This window comes from Petromyzon marinus, chromosome 43, assembly GCF_048934315.1.
Source record: "Petromyzon marinus isolate PM22_M1 ecotype Great Lakes invasive population chromosome 43, UKy_Petmar_22M1.pri1.0, whole genome shotgun sequence".
Taxonomy (NCBI): domain Eukaryota; kingdom Metazoa; phylum Chordata; class Hyperoartia; order Petromyzontiformes; family Petromyzontidae; genus Petromyzon; species Petromyzon marinus.
Window position 1 is genome coordinate 6,545,365 of NC_133709.1, and position 21,933 is coordinate 6,567,297.

General features: G+C 47.1%; 1 protein-coding gene across 6 annotated transcripts in view; it reads left to right on the forward strand.

Moving 5' to 3' along the window:
* The first annotated feature begins 4,358 nt into the window (after positions 1–4,358).
* UBN1 (ubinuclein 1) overlaps positions 4,359–21,933 on the forward strand; it is a 38,195-nt gene continuing 20,620 nt past the window's right edge. For 3 of the 6 annotated variants that reach the window (XM_032970428.2, XM_076073762.1, XM_032970427.2), the window contains exons 1-8: positions 4,359–5,414; positions 10,437–10,535; positions 11,350–11,451; positions 17,988–18,131; positions 18,424–18,527; positions 19,078–19,564; positions 20,316–20,386; positions 21,168–21,297. In XM_032970428.2, the coding sequence (XP_032826319.1) occupies positions 5,217–5,414; positions 10,437–10,535; positions 11,350–11,451; positions 17,988–18,131; positions 18,424–18,527; positions 19,078–19,564; positions 20,316–20,386; positions 21,168–21,297 (1,335 nt within the window). In that variant the 5' untranslated portion in view covers positions 4,359–5,216. The remainder of the gene's footprint in view (positions 5,415–10,436; positions 10,536–11,349; positions 11,452–17,987; positions 18,132–18,423; positions 18,528–19,077; positions 19,565–20,315; positions 20,387–21,167; positions 21,298–21,933) is intronic. The other 3 variants (XM_032970426.2, XM_032970429.2, XM_032970430.2) reach the window with 1 other exon arrangement.

The following is a 21,933-nucleotide window of genomic DNA, read 5'->3' on the forward strand; positions in this document are numbered from 1 at the left end:
TAAAGGGTTCTCTAGGACTCCCCCTGGGGAGAGGCTCTTCTTGCCAGCTGTGGCGTGAGCAAGTAATTGCAGGGATGTAAATTATATTTTATCTTATGTAATGACATTACCCCTAATTGCTGTACCTATATCTCCAGAAAATAAATTATTACTTTGTAGTCAGTGTGCTGAGCTGGCTCTGCTGAGAATCCTGGGTTCGGTCCAGGCAGCAGTCGAGCTGTGATTAAACCCAGGTTCTCAAAAGTGTAGTGATTTGATGTTTGCAGCCCGTTCATAAGTGATTGCATAAAAAACACATTCCGTTAAATTTGGTTCTGCGCTTAATACGGCAAAAAATTCCAGCTGTATGAATTATATATATCGGTTTGACTGTTAAGACAAATCTCACCCTCATTTCGAGTCGGTGAGAAGTGCTGCCCTCTTATTGTGTGCGGCCACTTGAAGGGATCTCTGCTTCTGTTCTCCAACAAGAAGGGTTGTACTGCTCCATGCAGATATCGGAAAGGATACTTCAGATCACATAAAAGAGCGCCCTACAATATTCCTGTTTTTTTGTTGCTAATGACTAAAGAGGCGCCATGTGGCATTCTGCCCCAAGCCCTTGTATCTCCATGTCCCCGTGTCGCCATTTCCTGAATGCGAGTTTACGAATGATTTGAACTTGTAACACGCTGCACATTATTTGCTCACCCGAAGAGAAAATGACTCGGGCACGACGAACTACAAGACAAGCGGGAAGACAACAGCCAAGTGGTGAAACGCCACGGACAATCGCCCCATGTTTTGTGGTTCTCTAATATGTTAAGATGTTTTCAGCAAATTAATGACTTATTTACACGTAGAAGCTGGAGCACCTCGACAAAACCAACGTGTACGAAGGAGCAACACTCAATCTCACACAGACGGAACCGATGGAAGTGCACATTTGCCGTACCGCTTTATGGCAAGCCAAGGTATGGCAACTCGACGCCCACGGAAAGGAAGTTCACATTTTTTGTGATTCACTAACCCTGGTCTTCACAGTCTTAGGTGATAGGCCACATGCAATGCCACCATTTCCCGGCAAAGTAATTTGGGTAGCCTCGAGTATTTATGTGACAGACATGACCAGGCCATGCATAGTTGTATTCGTACAAGAGTTGTCCCTTATGCATAGTATACATTGGGAGTGGAAGTCCATAAATGCAGTCGCGTGTTTCTTTGCAGTCTTTATATTTACCAATAGCAACTAACTCGTGTGCTTCCAAAATCTGAGCTGTTAGTAATAAAAATAAACTGTTGGGTTTATATACATTAAAAAAGATGCATTCGTAAATGTCAACGGCCCTAATCCATAAAAAGGAATATAAAGTCAACGTTTTGTGCAATTTGTCCTTAATAGCAACAACCAATAAACTTAACACGTTCGTCATTAACACTGTGGCATCTTAAAAGTAAAATCTATACATGAATAGGTGACGTTTCAGGCCCTTCACAGCACATGATCAATGATGCAGAAAAGATCAATTGCTGTATTGAATACAGAAAGATGATCAATGAACAGAGACATATCAATGTCTTCATAATAAAGGTTATTTGGGTTAGATCGCGTAAGTATAAATGTGTCGTAACCCTCCCACCACCCGACAGCCAGTAAGGTTTGTCACGTAAACAAAAAAACGTGTGTTGGAGAGTAAAACTGACAAATCGCCCGATTCTGGATGTAATTATCAGTGAAACGTCGTACTCAATTTGTAAATGTGGATTTACTGTCCCAACGCACTGGTGGGCTGAAGTTGTAAACTAATTGGCGCGTTTATGTCTTAAGTGACAAACCTTACTGGCAGTGTGGAGCGATGGTTGGTCACAACACATTTATATTTCTTGAATTAAAGCTTCTGTGACTGCAGGAATTAATATTATTTGGGTCTTTCGGTAAAGTCCCGTAGATAGGTTCAAATTAATAAAATAATTTGAATCTATCTACGTGACTTTACCGAAAGACCCAAAGAATTTATATTTACGCGATCTAACCACCCAAATTTTTTTTTTTTACCATGAATATTGGTCTCGAAAGGCTACTTTAAGCGTTATAACACATTCCTGCGGAGGGAGCTGGTAGGAACGTTGGGTTGCTCGGTCAATGGCCAGGGTCAACAACGGCGGCACCACGTGGTGTATTCCGCACAATATGCCCGACTGTGAGGGCGGGCACAAGCCGACGTGAGTAGGTTAAACGTTGAGTTTTATAAGGGCACCACGGGGTGACCAGCCCCTCCCCACCCAGCCCCACCCCTCCCACTCTCCCCACCCAGCCCCTCCCCTCCCCACCCAGCCCCACCCCTTCCACCCACCACCACCCTCCCCTCCCCACCCAGCGCCACCCCACCCAGCCCCACTCTCCCCACCCAGCACCACCCTCCCCACCCTTCCCACCCAGCACCACCCTCCCCACCCTCCCCACCCCTCCCCACTCTCCCCACCCAGCCCCTCCCCACCCACCCCCCTCCCCACCCACCCACCCCCCTCCCCACCCTCCCCACCCAGCCCCACTCCTTTCCACCCCCCACCCTCCCCTCCCCACCCAGCTCCACCCCTCCAAATGTTTGTATGCACGACGGCCGTCCGTAGACAACGACCCCCTGTGGGCTGGTGTAGTAACCAGCAGCTGCCCACCGCTATTCAGGTCCCCTGGGTGGCCACGTCTGCGAGAGGCGGTGAAGCCGAGGCGGTGATTGTTGGACGATCGGCGAGCGCCATCTCGTGGGAGGCGAGAGGCGACTTGGGCCGTGGGGGGAGATTGCCTCAAATCGCTGCGTGTGGCGAGTCAACGATAAGTTGAACACGGTGGTATACCGCTGCTGATGTTTATACATTTTACTCGGAAGTCGACGTTATTGCGCGCATTCGCTGATGGCGTTCAGGAGCGACGAAGCGGCGTTTGTGATTCGTGCATCACGGGGGTCTCTGACTTTGAACGTCGACTCTTGATTGTATTAAGCTGCTGGAAGAGTCACGACTTGTGTTTTGACCATTGGGTTTTTGGGTGGCGGGGGGGAGTGGTGGTGAACGTAATGATAATTGCAGCCATTACGTGACTCGTACACGGTCACACTTCTCCCTTGCGGATTCCCACCATGCCCCTCGGCTGCTTCCACCACATCATCGGTCTCCCTTCTTGCAGAACCCTTTATCCGCCATCCACATCGGGACTCGCTTGTCCACCCTCCTAACACCCCCGAGCAATCTCGTCCCGCGCCCCCATCGCCACGCTCCGCCTCGCCGTTTTAAGATGTCCTCCTCCCTCGTGTCACTGCTCGACACTCCCCCCCTGACCCCTCCCCCCTGACCCCTCCCGCCCTCCCCCCCCTGACCCCTCCCCCCTGACCCCTCCCCCCCTGACCCCCCTGACCCCTCCCGCCCTCCCCCCCCTGACCCCTCCCCCCTGACCTCTCCCGCCCTCCCCCCCTGACCCCTCCCACCCTGACCCCTCCCGCCCTGACCCCTCCCCCCCTTACCTTCCTCACCCCTCCCCTCACCACCCCCCCCCCCCCCTTTCCTCCGCATTCCTCCCTCCCCCCGCCCTCCTTTCTACTCACCAACCGCCTCCCGCCGCCACGACCCCCCCCCCTCACCACTTCCCCCTCACCCCCTCCCCTCACCACTACCCCCCCTCACCCCCTCACCACTACCCCCCCTCACCCCCTCCCCTCACCACTACCCCCTCACCCCTCACCACTACCCCCCTCACCCCCTCACCACTACCCCCCTCACCCCCTCACCACTACCCCCCCTCACCCCTCCCCTCACCACTACCCCCCCTCACCCCCTCCCCTCACCACTACCCCCTCACCCCTCACCACTACCCCCCCTCACCCCCTCCCCTCACCACTACCCCCCCTCACCCCCTCCCCTCACCACTACCCCCCTCACCCCCTCACCACTACCCCCCCTCACCCCCTCCCCTCACCACTACCCCCCTCACCCCCTCCCCTCACCACTACCCCCCCTCACCCCCTCCCCTCACCACTACCCCCCCTCACCCCCTCACCACTACCCCCCCTCACCCCCTCCCCTCACCACTACCCCCCTCACCCCCTCACCACTACCCCCCCTCACCCCCTCACCACTACCCCCCCTCACCCCCTCCCCTCACCACTACCCCCCTCACCCCCTCCCCTCACCACTACCCCCCTCACCCCTCACCACTACCCCCCCTCACCCCTCCCCTCACCACTACCCCCCCTCACCCCCTCCCCTCACCCCCTCCCCTCACCACTACCCCCCCTCACCACTACCCCCCCTCACCCCTCCCCTCACAATCCTTCCCCTCATCTCCCCCCTCCCCTTCCTAACCCCCTCCTCCTTCCCCCTCACCCCCGCCCCTTCACCCCCCGCCCCTTCACCCCCACAATGCACCGCGCGGGGCAGAGCGCACGGGCGCGCGAACCCCGATTCAAAATGGCGGAGAGCGCTTAGCGGGCGGCGGTGGCGACCGAGAGACTCTCACTCCCGTCAACATCAACAACTCTTACAGACGACGACAACAACAACAACAAGAACAAGGTCACGGCTCGCCAACACGCCACGCCGCACCGCAAGCCGAGCCAAAGAACAAACGGCAAACAACCGACGGCAACCTCGGCCGACAACCACCACCGCCGCCTGTACCAACACCACGATCAGCGCCGCTGCCGACTGCAGCAACTGCGGGGGTAGCAGCAGCAGCAGCGGCAGCCGCCCCGAGTAACCGCAACAACAGCACCGGCCTCTACTCCTCCACAGTATTGGCCTCGGCGTCCTTGTAGTCGGCCTCTCCTGCACTCCATCGAACATCGGTCACGTCGTCCCGTAGCATCTCCGTACCATCATCATCATCGTCGTCGTCGTCCTAACCCTCCTCTCTCCGCCTCCATTACTCCCCCCACCACCCCCCCTATCAATCAGCATCAGCCTCGTGTGCGATCCGGCCGCATAAGCCAGCCGTAGGTGTCAACGCAATCCGGCTCCTGCACTGCCGTGAATCGCCGGTCTTGGCCTCCCCCTACTACTCCTCCTCCTCCACAAAACCTCTCCAACCTCGGCATTGTCTCGCGTTAGATTTCCTCAGCATCAGCCGCAGCTTCAAAATTCATCGTCGTCCTCGTCCCTCATCGTCGCCTTCATCTTCTTCCTCACCGCGCTTGGGGACCCCCCCCCCCACCACCACCACAACCCCCCTCCACCGGCGCCGTCCAATGGCCGAGCCGCGGAGGGCAACACTGTCCACGCTCTCGGGCCCCTTCGTCGCGGACAAGAAGAGCGAAGGGGACGACGATGGCAAGGCGAAGGCGGCCAAGGCCACGGCTCAGCGCTTCGTGCTCACGCTGGGCGAGTCGACGGACGAGGCGTGCCCCGAGTTCTATTACCCCGAACTGCTGCTGAGAGCCGCCTCGGTGAGGGCATGGCGAGGTGGTGGTGCCGGGGACGTGGATTACGGTTGTGGTGGTGGTGGTGGTGCTGTTGGTAGTTTACGGGGGAGATGATACATCGCGTCGCGGTGCATGGAGCAGTAACGAAAGGGGAAGAGGAGACGATATAGTTGTGGTGAATGGAGGTTAGAGTAGACGTGCCGTGGTGTTGCATGGAGCAGGTAGTGGAGATATGGTGGGGGGGGGGGGGGCGGTGTATAGAGGAGACGTTTATGGGTCATGGTCGGTGTAGTCCACCGAAGAGAGACGCGACGGGACAGGAGATGCGGGCCGTGGTGTGGCGTATAGAATGGAGAGGAGACGGCATGCGTAATGGTTTGTACACGAAGGGTAGACATGTCTTGCGAGGGGAAACAGGAGGGGTCTAGACAATGGGGTCGTGGTGGTGCATGGAGGGTTGTGTCTCTTGGAGGTCGTGGTGGTGCATGGAGGGTTGTGTCTCTTGGAGGTCGTGGTGGTGCATGGAGGGTTGTGTCTCTTGGAGGTCGTGGTGGTGCATGGAGGGTTGTGTCTCTTGGAGGTCGTGGTGGTGCATGGAGGGTTGTGTCTCTTGGAGGTCGTGGTGGTGCATGGAGGGTTGTGTCTCTTGGAGGTTGTGGTGGTGGGGGGGGGTCTTGCGAGGTTGTCTGGCTGACAGTACAGCGTGTCTGGTCCTCTGTGCTGTTGTCACTTCTTGTGTCTAGTCCTCTGCCCGATCGCTCCATATATCTGTTCCACTGTCATCTGTCCGTCCCTCTTGACTGCCATTCTGGCTGTCAACTTGTCCACATGTCCCTCCGGTTTTTTTCCCTGACCCTTTGCCGCTCTGGGGCCCTCTGCCTGACATTTTCCCTATGCCTGTTCCAACTTATTTCCTGCAAGTGTGCCCCCTATGTTTCCTGCCTCTGTCCCCACACCCCCAACACCTGACCTGTGTACCTGTACGGATGGCCTGTCTCTCTGCTACTACTCCACTCCGTCCGTACGGTTTTTTGTTGTTTCTGTTTCTCCCATGTGTATATTTGCCTCCGTGTCAGCCTTTCCCTGTTGGGGGTAGTAGTAAGGGGGGGGGGGGGATGGTGACGATGATGGAGGTATCTTGGGCGCCGCAGGTTCCACGAGTTCGATTACCAATTAAAACCCGCTGACACCCGTGTACACGTACACAGTACATGGACTCGCACTGTGGTGTTTCGCCGCTGTTGTTGGTGACAGTGGACGTGTAGCTGTGCGTAATTAAGCCGCCGTTTTGGGAACGGCGGGAACACAGTTGGGAGTGAGAGCTCCGTAATGGAGGATCCTGGGATGTTGTTTGCCCACCTTGTTTTTTTTTGTAAGGTCACACACAATTGGCGTGGCATTGGAATCTCTTGCGCCTTGCGTGTCTTTAAAAGACAACGAGCATTTCGGGCCTGCATTCGTGGTGGTGGTGGTGATGATGATGATGACGGCAGCCGCTGCTGCTACTTGATTGCCGTGTGTGTGTGTGGTGTTTGCCTACAAGAGAGTTTTAACATGCACACACATCTCGGTGGTGCCGGCTGCCTTGTGAGAGGGGGATGGGGGGAGGGGAGCCTCCTCTAGTTGGGTGCATGCGCCGCAGCGATGGGAGACCTGGCTTCCGTGCCATAGCGATGGGAGACCTGGCTTCCGTGCCATAGCGATGGGAGACCTGGCTTACGTGCCAAATGTCAGGGTGTGGAATGGCAGCACGCGACTAATTCACCGTGTAGGACTTGCGGAAGAGCGTCGAAATGTGTGTGGCGGGCGGGCGTGCGGGGGGGGGAGGATAGATACACTTAAAGTGAACTGAACGTATCGCGCAATCGGATACGACCGATCATTTCTCAAAAAAAGCGTTGCATATTTATTTACTCGTTCGCGTTCAAAGCAACGTCAAGGTTGCACTGCTGTGTGGTAACAATGGGATTGCGATATGTTGCTTTACGTTGTGCCCGGGGTGGCTTGCAGGCGGTTAAGCCATTATGCACCCCTTGCATTATATTACGATAGCCCGCCCAGCCCAGCCGTGATGATGTGCAGTTAGTGGGTGGCGCTACATGCATTGTGGGACCTGTGCATCCCCTCCCGCGCGCCATGCACACAGTCAACCCACCCACCCACTCATCTACCCCACCCGACCACATCACTCGTACGTTCGCCGCTTTCCAAAGCCACACAGAACCGCATGCACCGCCGTGCAGCACCAATGTCACTACCCTATTAACAATGATGCGGGGGGGGGGGATAGGGCTTTGGCGAAGGGGTTTCGGCGAGGAAAGGTGTCGTGTGTGTGTGTGGTCTTCTAGTTTTCGTACCCGGCGGAACGTAAGGTGATGACGAGGTGTGGGGTCGGCTCTGTGTCTGTCCCCGCGGAGGGAGGAGCGTGGTGGAGGAAGCCCTTTGGGAGGGGACCGGTGCCAAAACCCCAGATCAGTCCCCCTTGCTGCCGACATCTTGTCATGGATGTCCCCCCGGCTATGGCTCTTGGCTTGAGCCAAGAGTCGGGAGGGAGGGAGAGAGACAAACGTGTGTGGCTCGATGGCGCAGGGTCTGTGACATAGAGGAGTAATATTGCACGTGTGCAAGTTACCGGCTCCCCCTTGTTGGTGGAGGGGGGTGGGATACCTTTGGAAGCAAATCCTAGTTCCTGATCGAGTTGTTTTGACATTGCACGAGGTTGTAGCGTATACAGACACGCTTTAAATGAGCACAATTCATCGTTGCATTGCACTGGTTGGAGGGAAGGCGAAGGGCAACGTCTTGATGCAAGTGCACTGCTTCGGATATAATCACGCCTGGCCTTGCCCTCCCACCCACGAGTATCCATATATCCAACTTTTATTGTACCGTAACTGTTTGCGTTTTCACCGAATCGCTTATTGCTCGGCACGTTTTCTTGCAGTCATTACATGACCTTGTGACAGCCCGTTCAGACCTGGTACACGTATATCACTCTGTCAATCCACTGCTGGATGACCGCCTCCGTGCCCATGCGGCTTGGTATGGGTTGCTGAAGGCAGGGGGCAAGTATACGTTAGAGCATTGTAAGGGGGGCAGTGCAACAGTGGTTTCTTCTGCACAGATCTCTGCTGGCGCCGAGTTAAGAAAAGAATAAACCAGCAATGCTTCAATTAGTCTCATGCGTTTTAAAGGAGTTTTTTTGTTGCAATGAGTTGCTTGGCCAATGCTTGGTGCAATGTTAAGGGGGCCAGTGTCTTACTTTGCAAAGGAGGCTTTGGAAGGATTTTTGCAGGTTGCTGACAATTTGATGTGTGCATGTTCCATGGCTTTTCTAAACATTTGAGAGGTGCATGTTTTATTTTAAAAAGGGATAAACACACCTGGGGTGGGGGAGGCTTTTTTTTTACATAGCTGGCATTATGAACTGGCCATGTGTCACGTGAAGTCACTGGAAGGTGGACATTGAGTACCCTTGTCAACCTTTAGCGTACACAGCTGGCTTCCAAAGGCGAGCCGACGTGTTGTTGTAAATGGTAATGTCTGAAATTCGATTCCAAAATTGCATTATCCCTATTCGTTCTCTCCAGGTCTTCCGTTGCAATCAGACGCGTGTGTTTTAGTTATTGCCGTGAAATTGATGCATTGTCACAAAATTGGTTTATATGAAGCTATGTTGAACTTCTTTCGCGTACGTACGTAGCCGGCTGTGCTAATCGGAGGTGCAATAACGTCGTGTGAAGATATTTACTTTGCCTTTTACTTAGACACATAGAATTTAGATGGATACTTTCGAGTATTTATTGCTTGAAACATGAAACGCAAAAGGAAAGTTGCTGCGTCTTGCCATGTTGGTATGGTCTGTCAACTTACAAGCTTTCGTTGCGTTTTGGCTGAGTATTTTTCATTACCTGTCAATCCAAAACTTTTGTAGTCTTAACTTTTTAATGCGTTTGCATAAGTAGATATTTTTTAAGACTAGATGACGTAAATCATGCAAGTGCTGTTACTAATTATGTAAACTATGCACAGTTTTATGGACTAAAAGTGATTTTTGAGCTATGATACACGCATTGAATTGTGCGTGTAAGAATTGGATGATTTATGGTTAATGCGTACAATTAATATCCTAATGCTACGATTAGTATAGTGGAGCAATGTAGCACTGTACAAATGACACAGAAAACTTTGAAACAGTTCAAATAAGACTACAAACGAGTCAACAAATCATTGTTAGAATCACAGCCCCGCACAATGGAAATTAATTGAATCGCTACTCTTTGGTTCTATTCGGTAAAGTCATGTAGGTAAAACATAAAACAACAAAAATCACGACGTTTCGGCCATAACACAAGTGGCCTTCAACGTCGTGATTTTTGTTTTATTTTTTACCTACGTGACTTTACCGAATAGAACCAAAGAGTATGGATCCTTGCAGTCACGAAACCTTTAAATCTAGAATTGAATCGCTCTTGGTGAGATTTCCAAATTGAATCTTTGTCTCATTACATGATGCTGAGAGCAACATTGGAATGCAATTAGATGAATGCCAAAACACGTTTCAAATAAAAATGTATAGGGTACGTTTTTCTGTAAATTAATATTAATGAAAAGGGGTTTCATTATTGCAATGCAATTTCAACAATGTGTAGTCCAACCCAAGAGCAATAATTTACAGTCAATTGTCACTCCACTGCTGGATGAAGACCTCCCCATGTCATGGGGTTTGTTTGACCATACTTTGCAAAGTTGGTCGGTAGTGCAGGTTTGGTCAAGTGGAGCCAAGGGATAGTTCAGATAGTACTTGCATCTGATGTTAGCCATTGCCTTGAATCGAACTTGGCTCACCGATTTCTTATCGCAATGCTCGAACTACTCCATCACCATTGCCCCCCCTCCCGCACCACAAAACTGATGGAAAACTTTTCTCAAATAAAATTTCACGTAATAAATTCTTGTTGTCATCCGCGGATCATGCTTGCAATATAATGTCAATGATCAGTTGATTGTTAATTAACCACGTGTTTTGTTGTTTTTGTTCATCAGGGCAAAACACCAAAGAAAAATAATGACGACCCTTTCAATGAAGAGGAGAGAGAACGGAAGGAAGTTGAAGCCCTGGCCAAAAAGTTTGAAGAGAAATACGTACGTTCAGTATCAAGATTCTGCCTGTGTATCTTCTGACCGCTTTGCACCTCAAGCCACGTGAATATTGGAACATTTTAGCGCAAATTTTGCAAATGTTTATGAATCTATTTAACTCACTGCTGTATAAGTTTATCCGCTTTTTATATTTTGACCTACTGATATATATATTTTTTTAAGTCTGGCAAAGAAACAGTGATTTAAATGGGCTCCTGTATCACAACCACACGGAGCCTATGTATAGATAGCACTGACTAAACTGAATGACTTAACTGTGGCATTAACCATATTACATCGAATACAGTTTACAGATAAGTCCCCAGCGATGAAACTGGATCGTGTGCAGGTGTTAAGTGGATTGTTACATAACAGGACCATGTGAGATGGCGATATCTCTTTACACTTATGCTGCAGGTTTGCTTGAAGCTTACAAAATGAAGACAGATAATGGAAATACTCCTCGGTACTTTATGTTATATCTTTAAAATGAGATGCAAAAAAATCGATTCTCGAATCGTGAGTTTATGAAAGCGGTTCAGGGTGTATCATTGCATACGTTCAAATTATCAGTGCTAAATATTAATAAAATTTCAAATTAATAAAAAAATGAAGGTAGAAGTGAAATATGATGACTATTATATCCGCATATCCTCGGAACAAAGTTGTTAGAGACCGCACCACATTGGTTGGCAAAATATCGTCCTTAAGTGTAGTTATGCGGGAAATGCATTGTTGAAGGCTGCCTTTGGAAAAATGATTGCCACTTTAACTTGCTTCCCATGTATTCCTGTGACGTGTGTGGCATTGATTGCAGTCCACTTCAAAGCAAAAGCTTCGGAGAGACCGAGTCCAGGATCTGGTCGACATTGGCTATGGTTACGATGAAACGGATTCCTTCATTGACAACTCGGAGGCAGTAAGTAAAGAGTCCGGCAGTGTGTGCTGACATTCTCTGTTTGTGTGCTAAGTTTGTTTGTTTTCTAACACTTTGTGAGAAAATACGAAAACTATGTAATTTTCCCGGACCGTGACAAAATCTGATAACTGCATTAAATGTACAGCCAAGTTGTTGCAGCAATTTATCAGTTGCAGTAATGTTTTTTAACAATTGCTGCGTTTGTATTTTTGGATTACGGAAGCATTCTTAATTTTCTTTGCACACAATGGACCATGCCACCTTGAGATGCCAATGTATTCAAACGGTGTTTCCAATTATTATTATGGTTAAGCTGAGTCTGTGATGCATCAGGTGGCATTTAGCATCACTTTATAACGGTAATACTTTGCCAGTGCTCTGTGTACAACACTTGAGTAAGGCAAACCTGGTCAAATGGGTCCGTAAAGAAATAATTAACCTTATGGAAACGTGTCCCATTTGTTTTAGTCTGCGTGGAGGACAGTCGACAGTCAAACCAGCTGGAGCGCATATGTATAGAGTAGAATATGCATTGACGTTTGAAAAATTGCCACTTTGCTACTGGCCACTGCTTTGGGTTTCTGATAAAAGCAGGAATGATTTTTGCCCTCAGAGGAGTCTTAAGTAACTGACTACTGGGAGCATTAGAGCGCATTCACAATCCATAATGGGGTTTCATTTGAGGTTACTTTTTGTTTTTAATATCGCATGAAGCGTTCATGCATGCCACATCGGTTATTCTACCGTGTTTATGGAGACTAGTCACGACTTCATGCTGGCCAATGTTGCATTGTACCCCCAAAAGTCAATTGTACGCACCCAAGTGTCAACATTGTATGGTAATTACTGATCCCATAACCTTTATCTGGCGCGTTATATATAAGCATGCTCATATAGTAACTTGAGAATATTCAATACGATCAGTTTCTGCTCTCCCACTTGGTGCCTCAGTGTGTGGAAGGTTTTCCAATTGTGGTGAAGGTGTAGACATTTGCAGGGTGTGTGAGGGGGGTATGGATGGGTGGAGGGTTGCTGGGTACCCAAATGCCCCCTGTGGTTAACAGCCTTTGCCAGCGGTTAGCCAATTTGCGCAGCGCTGCTGGTTTTGAATCCCACAGCCAGTTTTGGTAATTTCTGCAGGGAATTGCAGGAGCTTGGTGTCTTCTGTTTAAAAACTCGCCACCACTTACATTTATCAGTGCATCGTTGCAATTGCCCAAACTCTAGTTTGCATATTATCCACAACTCTCCATGCCAAAATTGCACCCATCTATCCAATAATCCAGGCTCTCCATTAGAGACAATTTTTGTGGGTGCGAACGCTGGCGAACTAAGAGAGTGGAACAATAACGAACATCCGGAATAAACACCTCATTCGAGACGCACACCGTAACTAACATCGCACCTCGTGGCTTTGACATTCCTCCTCAAAGTCACTGGTGCACCATCAACCGAATCAGAACACCAACAGGCCGATTCACACATTTCCTTCATAAATGGAAAATTAAAGACAAGCCACAGTTGGATTAAGACATAGCAACCCAAACGATAGACCATTTGGTAAACCACTGTGGTCTGCGCTGCTTCAACCGAGGAATAGCAAAACAACACAAACTCATTCCTGAATCCTGATTGTGGCTTGCAGACCTCAACATTGGAATTGAGCTCCTGAACACATTACCATATGTACCATATGCAAGAATAGTGGGTGCTTACCTTGTTAATTAAAAGTATATTGATCTGTTATCCTCTTCTAGAACAGGTCTGATAGATCCAGGAACTAATGCGATTACTGAGAGAAGCTTGTGTGGGTATATACAGGCATGGACTCCGGCCAATGCGGATCTATATTTATATGAAAATAAAAGTTCTGAATGGAAGGCTTAATTTGGAGATAGAATGTGTTTATCCTCATGCATTATGTATTGCTAATTGCACAATATTAACTGTAAAACATTACATTCATCTTACAGATGACAATTTGCACTTGATATATTGTTATTACTGTATTAATGACATCTCTGTTGATGTATTTATCATTCCACATCTCCCTTTCAGTATTTCCCTACCATTGACTTTTGACTAGAGAGGTGCCTTAGGTATGTCTCTTGTGCTGTAGAGAAACAAATAGCATTGTTCTACTTTTCTTACTGCAATGCCCATTGTTATCAGAGATGTCATAATGTTGGTGACGCTCTGTCATTTTTAGAGTGCGCATTTTCAGATGCAGTTAAATGTATGCGCCAGCACCTTGAATATTTCATCCTTGGCCACTGACTGAATTATGCAAGCTAAATGGGGCAATGTTTTCGAAAGCCGAGGTCTTTGTCTATAGAGATTTCAACGTATGAAAAGTGGTGTTTGCATATATTTTGAGGTAGTGCTGTGTGTAGCAAGTACATTTATTGTCCTGTGATGTCTTGCTCTGGTTTGGTGGCACTAACTTTTATAAGCGACACCACTAGCTTTTATCATCATCATCATCATCACGATCCATAGTCGGATAGCCCGTAGGTTTCCACTGCGCATATTGTCATTAGTTTCCACTTGCCTCTGTGTTGTGCCAATATGCTCAAGTAGTGCACATCTTTCTGGCACCAACCTCTTATGTCGTCCAGCCATTCTCTGTTAGGTATTCCTCGATCCATTTCCTTAAATTTTTCCAAACAACACACTTGTGATTTTACTGTTGTTGTCCATCCCACATATATATTTCCAAATAACGATTGTTTCATTCTCATCACTGCCTGCATCATGTCGTCTTCTATGTGCAATATTTTTCTTCTATGTTGGTTACCCTTTGGGTCCATTTTATATTCAGTATCCTTCTATGGCAATACATTTCGAATGCCAATATCTTACTCGCTTTTGTAGTTGTATCAAAGTTAGCTTGGTGGCTTTACATTTCTGGTATTTTGAAGTGTATTTTTGTCCATAACTATTGAATAGTTTGTTTGTGGAAGATACAAAGACATTGATAAGCAGGGGGCCTATGTAAAATGTTACAGATTTAGCAGCTGGAGAGTTTCGTCAGCCTGTACTGCTTGCTGATGGTTGTGTGACTTTCCAAGCATGATTTGTGATGGAAGAGGCATTCAATATAAAGGGTTATTTCCAAAGTGCAATGGAACTATCTTGGGATGGTAGGGAGGGACAGGTCTATGTTTGGAATATATTTCCAGTCATCTCTCCGTGTATTAAATATTGGGTATTTTGTCACGTAAAAAAATCGGCGTTTACTAGAAAGTGGTGTTTGTGGACAGTCTTGGGAGTATTTTTCTAATGCTGTTTGGAGTTAAATGAGTTCGGAGTAAAATTGACATGTTAGACTTATAAATCTCGGTTTAAGTTACAGCTTGTTTTCTCTGGATAGGTAGTTTAATGCACCATTTTTTTCCTTCTCATCCTTCCCATGTTAGAAATAAGAGATAGAAATATTCAATAAAATTGTATTCAAATTGGAATGAATTATTTTAGCTGTTTTTTTGTTTGAGGACATATTTAGCCATAATAGGGTTTTATTTCCTGGAAACGCTTTATTTTGGCAGTGAAATTAAGTGGTAGTCAAATGGGCAATCAAATAATATTTCTTAAAGGAGCAGCGTACACTGCCGGTTCCCACATCGTTTTATAATGGGGCTGTATAGATGCCCCTTCAGGAGCTTTTTCCTTGTATGTGTTTTTGTAGGTGATGTGTCACCTGGAGCGGGAGTTGAACACATCTGAGAATGTCATTGGCTGACTAGGGAAAGCAGGTTTAAAGTGAGTAATTAACTTAGTTTCTGGCTTTTTGTTTGTATCAAGTCGAAGAACGTCACTTGTAAGTGGCGTTTTAATATTTAGTACTTACAAACAAATACAGCAGTGATAAAATTGTTAAGAGTGCACAAGATTTCAATTGCTTTAATATACCACAGTTCTTACACTGTACACAGGACAACAGTGCACGATTCAATTGTGCCTCAACAAATATTTTTTAGTCGAAACATCTTATTCGGGGGGGAGAATACTTAAATTTGGATTTCCTGTACTTGCAATAATCTTGGCAGTGTTAGAACCAGTGTATCTACTTTACTATTTAGTCAAGAGATTTTCAGTTGAGAACCTGCAGAGGCTCGAATAGCATTTCCAATGAAATGCCATGCTCTAACAAAACGCCCCTGCATGGTAGGTCACAGTTCTAATGCAGTGAGTTGATGTTGGAAGGTCAGTATTAACCCTTTCCCGTTCAGTTGACGTCCGTATACATTATCAGTTCTTCTTCCAATTCCGTTCTGATGATGTACGCGTACATGTGCATCGTTGGAACAGAACCGGAAGGAAAAACTAAAAATGTTTTATCGGTACCAAGGCTTCCACAAGGTCATGCGGGATGGCGTGTGGCACAGTTTTGCGCTAGCTATCATAGGAGTGCGGTCATGTCGCTACGGTTCTCCATGGTGAGTACAATGTCTTATAAAAACAACGGCTCTCTGCCTCTCTAAATAAAATGAACACAGAACCGCTTTGCGTGTTCCAAGGTTCAGTGGTGAACGGGACCCACCCTGTAACTTGCAGTTTCGGAATGGGAAAGGTTGAACTGTGGCCAGGTGATTCAGCGGTAGAGAGAACAACTTGCAACGCATAATAATAATAATTCTGTAAAACCTTGGATTGCGAGTAACTTGGTCTGCGAGTGTTTTGCAAGACGAGCAGAAATTTTAATTAAATATTGATTTGATAAACGAGCGAGGTCTTGCAATACGAGTAGTACGTATACGCTTTGTCTGCCGAGCGTCACGTGATCACAACTGATATACGAGTGCTTTGATATACGAGTGCTTTGGATCACAAACACGTTTCCGGAATGTTTTATGCTCGAAATCCAAGGTTTTACTGTACTCAGCCCATCATCCGTCCGGTGTCAATAAGATAGGTATCATTCTGTGGGGAGTCAAACGGGGTTGTCCTATGGTTAGACTCACCTCCACCATACATATTCTGAGTTCCCACCTGGCTCAACGCTGAGATGAGCACCGCTGCGATGCTCATTCGATCAGGAAATCACTTGAGATATTTTTGACTGTTGGCAGCAGTGTTCACTGCTCAGTAGCTGGAATAAGTACATTGTTACCTGTACCTTGATATTTCTTTGTAGAGGCAGCTGAACATCAGCGAGATGCAACTATTTGAGGGTCTTTTTTGTCCCGATTATACCCGTATTCTGTCTCCAAGCATTTCCAAAAAGATGGCAGCAAGTGACCAAGCACCTGATATTGGTTTGTTCTTTTTTTAGTACTTCTTAGAACAGTGCCTGCATGTTTGCTGAGATTCAGAGTGCCTATCATCATCAAACAGATTGCAGTCTTTCAATGAACCTTTCCCTTACCGAGGGCCAAATAGGACAACCACATATTAACACCCATTTCCATCACTGTAAGAAGCCTATGCAGTGACAACAGTGACTGAACGTGATAAAAAGTCCCCTCTAGTGCGCCGATTAATGCAGCTAAGATGATTGCAGTGACAGATAAAGATTGTTTTGCAGGCCGTTTCAAAGTGGTTAGGTTTCCTGTGGCCCACTGTCATGTGACCCACAGGCTGTATGAAACAAAGTCAGCCCGCGGGCCGTAGGTTTCGCCACCCCCTGGTATATGTAGGACGGCAATGCCATGTTGCGTAACAGGGTTTTGCAGGAGTCATCCGCGAGAGAAATGGGCAGCACTTTCCCGTGTGTTTGATCGTTAAGTTTTGGAAATTTACTTTATTTTTAAAAGAAATATCAAAATAACGCTTCCAGTAAGTGTAAAACTCTCTTAGGTTTCATAATTGTTTTATATCACACAATGGAATTGTAACTCATAGGTATCGTATTGTTTTCTTCACTTGTGCTTAATTTAGATGAGCTGAAGAACGTAAATCGAGCTATGCGTGCCGTGCCTTGTCACCCACTGAACGTTCACCAATGTGTGGGAGATCATGCATATGATGCATCGTGCAAGTTAACATCAATATGCTGTCAGCGCAAAGTAGCGTTACAAGACGAAACTTTCAACTGTTCCAAAATGGCAGCTTGCACATTTTTGTTTTATTTAACAGGAAAGACTATTGTTACTCTACCTCTCTGGCATCTCTATATGCTGTGAAGAAGGGCCATTGCCCAAAACATCACCTGTTATATACTTTTTCTTATTTAAGGCAGTGTTATGGATGGATGTGAGTTGGGTTATTATTGGGAAATGCCTGGGTGTGATGAAAGATTTTTGCTTCCTTGCCAAGCATCTTGTGGTAATGTTGTTGCCTTGAATTTATTTGTTTTAGGCTTTGCTTTATTTTAACCGATGCAAACGTGTTTGTCGGTGTCTTACGACAGTGATAAGAAGAGAAAAAAAACACTTGTCGGCAGTTACGGTTATAATTTTCTCTCAAGTCCTAACTACACGAACGTTGAGCGCTTAGAGCGGCGGTATCTCACTAGTTTTACTCTGCAGCACCGTCTGAGCACGACCGCGATTGACATGATGGGACGGATCCTAACAGTTTTGTTGTTTCGTCAGTACGACGAGTTGGTGCCCGCCTCGCTTACGACCAAGTACGGCGGCTTCTACATCAACACGGGAACCCTGCAGTTTCGGCCGGCATCGGATTCGGAGGACGACAACGCTTCTTCGAACCTGGACAAGCACAAGAAGCCACTAAAGGTTTCGATGATTTCCTCTCAAGATGCTCGTTATTTTTTTGGGTCCTGCATAAGTTTTGGCTTTTTGGGTTGTTACCACGTGTTGTTTGCGATGAGGTCGTGCCAAAAACACACACGGTACAATCTGCAGAGGCATCAGAATTTGTTTTATTACGATGAATTTTTTAACTTTTAATGCAGGATGTTAAGTGTATTGGTTTTCTCCAAGTGTTTTTTTGCTCATTGGCAAGTAACGTCAGTGTTGTTTCATCGATGATCTGTCTTTGATGTTTCGTATCTTTATTTCCCACAAGAAATTTAAGGAAGGAGAGGACAAGATGATGAAGAAGCGTAAAAGGAAAGAAGGACCTGAGAAAGAGAAAATGCCTAAAAAGCTGAAAGTGCTCAAGCAGATAGGGTAATGTTTATTCGAATGTCCACTTTCTCACATACAAAAAGAGTACAGCCCTTGGTCAGTCCATTGATGGATTATGGCTTCCTCACACTTGTGTCGGTTATGGGGTTGTTGAACCTTTCTTAATCATGCAGGTCAAGGAGAATCTAGTGCCCAAGAGCAGTTCTGGTATCACTTGCCACCGATGTTAGCCATAGCCAGGAATCAAAATCGGTTTGCCGGGTTTCAGAGGGCAGTACGCTTTACCACTCCACCACCCACCCACTTTATACAGAAGAATATATTAACTTACTATTGATCCCCCCCCTTATCTGAGACGAGGAGCCTATTCTTGCCAAAGAATGCCTGGTCCTTGTTCTTTTCAAACATTTCAAGAACACCATTGTGTCGAATAGACTTTTTAAGCATTAATATTCGTTTGATTTTACTAAACTGCAACGTCTAAACTTTGGGGCATTAGAACACACTGTTGCAAAAGGCATGATTTACTGCTTAAGGGCTACTGCTTGATGAGAAATGGTCATGGAAAAAATAAGGCGTGTTTTTTTCACAGAATAACACCTCTGAATTCTGACAAGTCCGAAAAGCAGAAGAAAAAGAAAAGCAAAGGACCCATTTCGCTGCCGGAGATGATTGAGCGGTTCCAGAAGGAGAAGGAGGAGGCGGCAATGAAGCAGGAAAAGGTGGCGCAGACCGCGACGGCATCCGGGAACTCTGTAAATGCTACAAATGCCAGCGCTCCAGAGGAGCCCGTAAAAGCGCCTGTAAGCAAGCTGGAGCCCCTGCCAATGCCAGACTGCTCTGCCGACCAGCTGCTGCCCAACCTGTTTGGGCCAGGCTGCGATCTGGACCTACTTCAGGTGGTGGCCAACGCGGCGCACAACCTGACCAGCCTTGACCTGGACAGTCTCCTGGAGGACTCGCCAAACAGCAGCCTCTCCCAGGAGTCGGAGACTCCTTGCCAGCAGGCCCAGCCCAGTCCCAAGCTGCCAGATGGGCTGCCTGCTCCACTTGACATGAAAATTAAGCAACTGGTAGAGGTAAATATGTTTAATGCATTCCAACTGAGGTTTGCAAGCATTAATGCATGAGCTCTGTCCATCTGTCTGTCCATGTCTCTCCAGCTTGGGGTCATGGTAACTGTTGTAGAGATGATTCAGCTATACATTTTAAATACATTTCAGGTTTTGTTGGTACTAAGGACTTATCCTACATAAAACCAAGCAAATTGTTAAGACCGATGCCCAAAATCAGATTACACAAATCATAGAATAAAAATGCAAATGTACCCTCACAGATACGCCATCGGTTTCCATAATGCTAATTAAAGACTTTGTAAGACAAACGCGTGTTGGAAAGCGTTGCAGAATCCATGCATATGCAGGATTGTTTTTAAGTTGTTTAAAATGCATTTTCCTCTCGCTGTCGTGTTTATACAGAGTGCACCAAAAATCAGTTAAGCGTACATACATCTGTCCAGTAAATTATAGCAGATGCTCCAACTGTACCCCATTTGGCCGTACACATCTCAGTCCTTTTGATCACAGGATGTTGCCTGAACAATCCTCAACGTGTCCACGTTGTTCTTAGCCTGCTTGTTTATATTTTAAATAAACAACTGTATATCCAGTGTGGTTCTGAAATCGCTAAGGTTCCTGACTTATTCCACACGCTATACCACAACCCCTGTGGAAGCTTAAATGTGAATGGCAGTCTGGAAGATAAATATTGGTGGAATATTGGTGTTTTTTTGCTCAATGTGGTGCTAATATTTTTTTCTTTTAAACTCAGGTTGCCAAAACGTGTGATAGCGAGGGCAAGCAGAAGCTCTTCAGCCAAGATGTCAGTCACATCCTCCTCGAGTGAGTACTAGCCACAGCGACATTATTGTTTCATCGTCAAAATAGTTAACCTGGTACATAAATATTAAGAAGGTAATATTACTCTTTGGTTCTATTGGGTAAAGTCACGTAGGTAAAAAATAAAATAACAAAAATCACGACGTTTTGGCCACAACACAAGCGGCCTTCATCAGGTGAAGGGACGGGACTGTCTGGAGGACAGCGCTGTCCTCCAGACAGTCTCGTCCCTTCACCTGACAGTCTCGTCCCTTCACCTGATGAAGGTCGCTTGTGTTGTGGCCGAAACATCGTGATTTTTGTTATTTTATTTTTTTACCTACGTGACTTTACCCAATAGAGCCAAAGAGTATGGATCCTAGCAGTCACGAAAGCTTTAAATCTAGAAGGTAATATTACTTTTGACTCGTGAAATTGTGCGAAAATATGTTAAAATGTGTCACGGAATGGCATTCCAGAATCCTAATTGACTCGTAAGTCGTGAATCTAAAATTAGTGTTCTTCTAAATCTATCAAATATTGTTTGAGAATTCACATTTGCTTTTCTAGGATCTGTGCTCCATAATTACCTTGAATATTACGTCCTTCACAATATTCACACTTACTTTTAGCCTTTGTCAATCCATTGCTCGATGGTCGTGTGGTTTTGTTACACCATACTTCACCACGTAAATGTGGTTTGATGGTGTGGGGGGGTGGGGGGGGGCACATGAATAATTACATATGAACATTCATTTAAATCCTTTCTTTTCCACCACTCGCTTTGTTCTTGATCCTCATGTAGCATTGAAGTTCAGACAAAGGAGCTGAACAGCCAGCTGCGTGGAGGCGTCTACGCTCACGTGGCATCCCTCCTGGGTTGCAGCAAGGACTCTCTTCTGAGGCGCGCCAAGAAGCTCCATCAGCATGAGCAGGTGAGCAGCTGCTCAGTGGATGCGTAGGCGAGGACAAGCGGTTTGTGTTGTGGACCTCAGAGTAGGCATGGAGATTGGGCCCCAAGGACAGAGAATGGTGTGGAGGAAGACGGACACGAGTTGGAGGGAATTGCAGCGAGAAGAAGACGAATTCCATTTGTGTGTCCACAGAAGCCTCACCGACTCCTGAAACTCTTTTTCTGATGTTCTTTCATTGGAATGGTTGGCCAGTTCCATTCATGAGAGTTTGACTGGTAGGTGGGTTAACACAGGAGTACAGAGACAATACCGACATACACGAGGTGTAATGCTCAAAGCTTGAAGAAATCCAGCCCAAGACTACAACACCTTGGGCTTCTTAACCAAGTACTCGTCAAGTTTAACACTGCTTAAGCTGCTGAAATGTGATGATTGCGTGTGTAGTGGGTATAAACGGAGGGAGACTTATCTGGAGGGCAACACGTGTATTATACAATAACAGCTTAACACAAAGAGGTTAAGCCCCTTCCACCCGATATCCTAGGGAGGTATGTCCTCCACACTGGGGGAGTCGCTCACTTAAGGGTCCTCCGGCTAGCGAGACCTAGGGAGGCTATTCTGACCCGACCCAGCCAAGGTTCTCAGCTCCGGCCCCGG